Here is a 7,246-nt window from a genome sequence, read left to right as displayed (position 1 = left end):
ACGATAATCTCAAAAATTTTGAGATTGGTAAAGTTTAAATCAGTATTTAGATAAGGTACATACATTGCAGTTGGCTGATACATCATTTTTAATCTATAAGATGCCCCTTCACCTACTATTTTTTTGCCTTTTGTTCACTGAGGAAACTGGGCCCTGGAGAACAGTGGTTCTGAAATTTAGTGCATACTGGAGTCATCTGGAGGGTATGTTAAAACCACAGATTGCTGGGTCCTGCCCCAGAGAGTCTGACCCGGTGTTGCATTTCTAACAAGTTCCCGTGTGATGCTGATGTGGCTGCTCTGGGGACAACACTTTGAGAACCATCACCGAAGGAAAGTATCCTACAGTCTGGATTTCCCTGATTGCATCCTCTTGGTGTGGTGTCCTTCAACATTTTCATCTTTCCCTCTATCCCTGTAAGAAGCAGTTTTTTTAATTGCCCATAGTAAACCATGGAAACCCTAGTGGTATAGTGGTTAAGAGTAATGGCTGTAAACCAAAAGGTTGGTAGTTCAAATCCACCGGGCACTCCTTGGAAACCCTATGGGGCCGTTCTACTCTATCCCACAGAATCAACGGCAATGGTTTTGGGTTTTTTTTGGTTTATAGTAAAGCATAATGGTTAAAACTCAGGGTTTGTTTCTGGAATCACTGGGTTTAAATCTCGGTTTTGGCACTTACTCGCCAGGTGACCACAGGCAAGTCACTTGATTGCTCTGTGAACCCAATATTACACGGCTGTTGTGAGGATTAAATGAGATTTTGAAAAATTAAGTGCTTACTTAGCATAGCAACTGACACTTAGCAAATGCTTGATAATTTTACCAATTACCACTCTTCAACCAAGAAATAATAATAGGGTTCCTAGACGACAGGAGGAGCCCTGGTGGCGCAGTGGTTAAGTGTTCAGCTACTAACCAAAAGGCAGGCAGTTCAAATCCACCAGCTGCTCCTTGTAAACCCTATGGGGCAGTTCTCTAGGTTTTATAGCGTCGCTATGAGTCGGAATCGATTCCTCAGCAATGGATTTTTTTTAGATTATAGGACGCGTTGAGTTTTGTAGTGTTTTGTTGTATTTTGTTGCGTTTTGATATCAGCAGAACACGAGGAGAACTCCAAAGGAGTAGTACCTGGAGAAAGGTAGAGTAACTCTCGCGTCCACTTCGTAAGTCAGCCCAGGGTCTGGCCCCTTTAAGGAGGGCGGGGCCACGTGACCCACAGGGTCACCTGGCTCTGTGGACAACATGGCTGCGCCCGCGCTAGGGCCAGCTGGTAGACACTGTGCCGGGCTGGGTTGCGTCCTTTTGCTACCGCTGGTATTGCTGCTGCGCGGGGCGGCAGGCGACGAGGAGTCCGGAGCCGGGGCTTGCGCGGCGTCCTTCGCAGGCTCCTGCGGCTGCGGCGCGCCGCAGCGGCCCGGGACCCATGGCAGCTCGGCAGCGGCGCACCGATACTCGCGGGAGGCGAACGTTCCGGGCCCTGTCCCCGGAGAGCGCCCGCTTGCCTCCCCTAAGGTGCTCCCTCGTTTCCCCGATTGCGGGTGGGAGTCTCCCGGTTTGTGGACGGCGTTGGGAAGGGCAAGGCAGGGGGTTGGCAGGAGAGCTAGTAAAGGTTATCACCACACCCCGAATCGTGCACCTGCTTATGCCTTTTGACCTGGAGTCTTTTTTTTCCCTAACGTTCCCCCCCCCACCCAAGACGGGCTGGGTCTTGGGACTCAGCATAATTCTGAGCATTAGGGAATTTGGTGTGAGGGCTGTTGTTCCTCCTGTTGTTACCTCTTATTTCTATTTCCTCGTACTCCCCCACCTCCATCTTCTTGATGAAGGTCTCAGTATTTTAAGTCAGATTCGAGTTTAAGTTATGCGTGGCTGTCTTCTTATTAAGTTGGTGCCTTTTTCTTAATACTGGGTTTCAGTGTCTCCAACATTGTTGTATAAGTATATGTAGTCTTTTTTAGTAAGGTCCGCTTCTCGAGGAAAAGGACTTGTTTTAATTATCCCACTATCTCCAGTTCTTTAGCGCATAGGAAACACTAAGTCAAAGGAAGTTGCTTTATTGGAGTCCCTGGGTGGTAGTGTAGTGGTTAAGAGTTCAGCTGCTAACCAGAAGGTTGGCAGTTCATAATCCAGCAGGCGCTCCTTGGAAACCCTATGGGGCAGTTCCACTCTGTTCTGTAGGATCACTGTGAGTTGGAATCCACTTCAAGGCGATGGGTTTGGTTTGGGTTCTGGTGGTGTAAATGGATAAGACTGCTAACTGAAAGGTTGGAAGTTGGATCCACCCAGAGGCGCCTGGGAAGGAAGAAAGGCCTGGCGATCTACTTTTGAAAAAATCAGCCATTGAAAACACTATGGAGCACAGTTCTACTCTGACACACATGGAGTCTGCATGAGTCAGAACTGACTTGATTGCAACTGGCTATTGTTACTTTATTACTATTATTTATATCTTATACAGTGCTTGGATGTGCTGGGTGCTAGGATATATAAATAGTAATAACTATTACTTGGTTCTATGTGCCAAGTACTTTGCATATTGGTGTTTGTGGAAAAAACTTAGGCGACTAAAACCCAGGTCTTCTGACTCCTAAGCCAGTGCTCCTTCTTCTATACTTAGTGTGCTCTTTCTCCCATTTTCCATCCCAATTTTCTTCCCTCTAGGTTAATTATGATCAATTTTCAGGACTTTGGTGAGAGGTAATAGCTTCCAGTGGGCCTTGCCTGACTCTCAAACCAATGCGTCCCCCCTTCAGTATTTCTGTATGCTGCCACAGAAGTGTGTGTTTACTCCGACATAACAGTTATTAAATATTCTCATCTCCCTGAGTAGGCTGTGAGCTTGGTGAAGGCCAGGACCATGCTTTAGTCTTTCAGTTATGGAGAGTGTAGGAGATTGGTAGCTGGCCTTCTCATCGTTTCTCCATTGTGTATAATTATTGGCCTTTCAAAATCTTCCTGTTGTTCCTCAGGAGGCTCTGCATTATTAGTGTTTGTCTTCTGCGTGGTGAGGAGTCCTGGTTACTGTTTCAGAGTGTATTGGCCATCCTCGATCTTAATTCCCTCTCCAGCTTTTGTGATAATTGATAATCACACCTTCTCTCTAAAGAGAAAGCCCTATGTCTTTTTAGCTGCTTTGTAACTTACAAGGCAGGTGTCTTGTTTGCATGTACACATTGGTCTCTCTCAAATTTTTGCCTAGAATCTTCTGGCCTGTACTGAAGATTTCTCATTTTAAGTGGTCCATCTTCTTATTGGTTCCAGAATAGGATGTGGGTGCCAGCTTCTGTTGAATTACATTTATAAGATATAAAAATTTTCATCCCTTTAGAGCTGTTGTATGGATTGTCTTTGACCAATTCTTGTACTCACTTTCTGTAATGTTTGGAGGCATCCTATGCCCTTAATAAATGATGGTTGATGAGAACACAGCCCACAAGCCTTCAAGGACTCTTAACCTAATGATTGAACCTGAAGTAGCCTTGTTGTCAGGACAGATGACTTCATAGGAGGCAGTTCTTTATCTCTGTTTTCCTATGTTTTAGTTCATGTGCAGATGACCTTGTCTAACTCTGACACTTAGCCTTCTATTCTAAATTCAGGAAGTTCAATATTGTGGGAGAGGTGAACAATGGTAGTGGTAGTTCTAATTTTTGTTTTTCTCTCTGTTTTCTGTGTATTTACTTTAATTGAACAATATTGGGCACCTGTATTGTGTAAGATTTTGTCCTAGGAGCTGATCATATACAAAACAAAAGTCCTGTGTCCTACCCTCTGGTAAGAGTATTTTTTTCCACCCCCGCCTCGCCGCCTCCTTTCCTAGTGATAATATGGCTGGAAAAGAGAGTCCCTCTCTCCTGGTAGCTCCAGCAAAAGTTCTAAGATTGACTTTGATTGGGTCATGGGCCTAACCCTGATCACATCTCTGTGATTGAAGGAATGTCAAGACTGGTCAGGCTGAGTCACCTGTCTCCTACTGGAAGTGGAATAGAGTCATCCAGCTCCACCTGAGCTACCTGAACTGTGAGTTGGATAACTGGTTTCTGAAAGGGACATCAGGTGCCATTATAAGAACAAGAGGGAATAGGTGCTGGGTCAGCACAAATAACAGATGTCCTCTGCACCTGGCCTGAGTGTGTAGGTCAAAAGTGATTCTGATAATAGAGTCATTCTTAACTTCACATATGCTTCTGCCTTGAGTGACAGTGGCAGCAGCTGTGGTGTGGCAGAAGGGACTGTAACTCACCTTCAGACTCAAGGAGGCAGGAATTGTTTGAATCTGGACCTTCAGTGAAGACTTGGTTAAAATTATTCTTTTTGTTTGGCTTGGTATCCTACAGAGTAAAACACCTGATGCTCTGGATTTCAGTAGAACAGCATTTTACATTTGTAGGACAGAAAACTTCATTAGTGGAAATTGGAAATTATTATCTCCTCAGAGCAATGCAGCTATTTTTATCTAGAGCCTCCAGAATAGAAACTTGGTATATTCATCACTGGCTATCTCTGATAGTTAATGAAAGAAGGAAAAAAAAAAAAAGGCCAGGAGTCTACAATATAAGTCATGATTTTATTAACATTGTTGGTACTCATCTCAAGGGAGAAGAGAATGAACAAAAATTACATAATTGTAAAAATTCATTAGGTAAAATGGGCACAGTCTCTTGTGGGCCTTATGTTTGAGCTGAGGGATTAACAACAGCTCTTATAACAGGACCTATTAGTCTGCTGTGGGAAAGCTTTTTTATTGTGAGTCCTTTATGAAACCTTTTATTGTTATTGTTAGTTGCCATTGAGTCAGCTCCAACTCATGGGGACACCATGTACAACAGAGTGAAACGTTGTCTGGTCCTGTGCCATCTTCATGATCATTGGTATGCTTGAGCTCGTTGTTGTGGCCACTGTGTATTTTGAGTGCCTTCCAACCTAAAGGGCTCATCTTCCAGCAGTATATCGGACAATGTTCTGTTGTGATCCATAGGGTTTTCATTGGTTAATTTTTAGAAGTAGATCACCAGGCCTTTCTTCCTAGTCTGTCTTAGTCTGGAAGCTTCATTGATACCCGTTCACTGTGGGTGACCCTGCTTGTATTTGAAATACTGGTGGCACAATTTCTAGCATCATAGTAACACGCAGGCCACCACAATACAGTAGACTGACAGGTGGAGGAGACCTTTTATTGTTATTAGGTGCTGTTGAGTTGTTTTCGACTCAGAGCAACCCTGTGTACAAAAAAAAAAAAACACTGCCCAGTCCTGCACCATCCTCAGAATTGTTGCAGTGCTTGAGCCCATCGTTGCAGCCATTGTGTCAGCCCATCTCATTGAGGGTCTGCCTCTTTTTCACTGACCTTCTACCTTACCAAGCATGATGTCCTTCTCCAGGGACTGTTCGTTCCTGATAACATGTCCAAAGTACATGAGACGAAGTCTTGCCGTTCTTGCTTCTAAAGAGCATTCTGGCTGTACTTCTTCCAAGACAGATTTGTTCGTTCTCTGGCAGTCCATGGTGTATTCAGTATTCTTCACCAACATGCATGCACAGAATTGATAGCAACCATTAGTGAAGAGTCAATGTAAATGGGGAAGGTGAGAACACAATGAGTTCTACCTTCTATTTTTTCTGCTCTTACTGTTGAGCACGTTGTCTTTTTTTTTTTTTTCCCCAATGGGTTATCTTTCTTTGCCTTTTTTTTTCCTTTCCTCAATTTAAACCCCTTGTTTTATAGATGAAACTTCACAATTCCTAAGCTGTTGAGTAGTCTATGAATTGACTTTTCACTCAGATGATTTGAAAGTAAGCCATTGTGTATGCAAAGAGTATATTTATGACAGATCATATGATAGAGGGCCTGTGTTCTTTATTTCTTAATTGAGATATAATTCACATACCATGTTATTCACCCTTTTAAAGTATACTATTCAGCTGATTTTAGTATATTTACACAGTTGTGCAACCATTAAAAAAAAAATTAAAAACCTGTGGCTGCAGAGTTGCTTCCTACTCATGGCAACCCTATGTGTTACGGAGTAGAACTGCTCCCTAGGGTTTTCTTGCCTGTAATCTTTACTGAAGCAGATTGCCAGGCCTTTCATTCCTGGCTCTGCTGGGTGATTTCAAACTGCCAACATTTTAGTAGTCAAATGCAAACTGTTTGTGCCACCCTGGAGCCCATTAACACTAATTCCAGAAGATCTTCATCAACACTGCCCCCCGCCCCGCCCCGCCTCAAATCCTTTACCCATTAGTAGTCATTCCCTATTCTCCCCTCTCCTAGCCTTTGGCAAGCACTAACCTGTTTTCTGTCCCTTTGGATTTGCTTCTTGACATTTCCTAAATCATACAATGCGTGGCCTTTTGTGAGTGGCTTCTTCACTTAGTGTTTTCAAGGTTCTTCCTTGTTTCAGCACGTATCAGTACTTCATTCCTCTTTATGACCACGTAACATTCCATTGTATGGATGTATCTTTTTTTGTTGTTGAGAATATGCACGGCAGAACATAGACCAGTTCAACAGTTTCTACGTGTACAATTCATTAACATTGATTATATTCTTCGAGTTGTGCAACCATTCTCACCCTCCTTTTTGGAGTTGTTCCTCTCCGATTAACATAAACTCACTGCCCCCTAAGGTTCTTATCTAATCTTTAAAATTGCTGTTGTCAGATGGATCCCATATAGATAGATCTTAAAAGAGCATAATGCTCAAGGCAGACATTCTTTACTAGTTAAGCTAAACTTTTTTTTTTTTTTAATTGTGGTTTAGGTGAAAGTTTACAGAGCAAATTAGTTTCCCATTAAACAGTTCATACACAAATTGTTTTGTGACATTGTTGCCAACCCTGCAATGTGTCAACACTCTCCCCTTCTCCTCCCCAGGTTCCCTGTTTCCATTCGTCCAGTTTTCCTGTCCCTTCTTGCCTTCTCGTCTTTGTTTTTGGGATGATGTGGCCACTAGTCTTGTATACATGATTGAACTATGAAACATGTCCCTCACATATGTTATTGCTGGCCCTATAGACCTGTCTAATCTTTTTCTGAAGGGTGAACCTCGGGAGTGACTTCAATACTGAGTTAAAAGGGTATCCGGAGGCCATACTCTCAGGGTTTCTCTAGTCTCTGTTAGACCACCAAGCCTGGTCTTTTTTTTTTTTTTTGGTGTGTGTGTGTGTGAATTTGAATTTTGTTCTATATTTTTCTCCTGCTCTGTCCAGAACCCTCTATTGTGATCCCTGCCAGAGCAGTTG

General features: G+C 43.2%; 1 protein-coding gene across 10 annotated transcripts in view; it reads left to right on the top strand.

Moving 5' to 3' along the window:
• Positions 1–1,226: 1,226 nt before the first annotated feature.
• Positions 1,227–7,246, top strand: part of SUMF1 (sulfatase modifying factor 1) — a 140,472-nt gene continuing 134,452 nt past the window's right edge. For all 10 annotated transcript variants that reach the window (XR_002824862.1, XR_002824851.1, XR_002824854.1 and 7 more), the window contains exon 1: positions 1,227–1,514. Coding sequence is in view for 6 of the 10 variants with exons in the window: in XM_004368282.2 (XP_004368339.1) it covers positions 1,245–1,514 (270 nt within the window). In the remaining 4 variants the exon portion in view is untranslated. The remainder of the gene's footprint in view (positions 1,515–7,246) is intronic.

This window comes from Trichechus manatus, unplaced genomic scaffold (genome assembly GCF_000243295.1).
Source record: "Trichechus manatus latirostris isolate Lorelei unplaced genomic scaffold, TriManLat1.0 scaffold00001, whole genome shotgun sequence".
Taxonomy (NCBI): Eukaryota; Metazoa; Chordata; class Mammalia; order Sirenia; family Trichechidae; genus Trichechus; species Trichechus manatus.
Note: the sequence above shows the minus strand (reverse complement) of the source record. Positions and strands in the feature narration are given on the sequence as shown.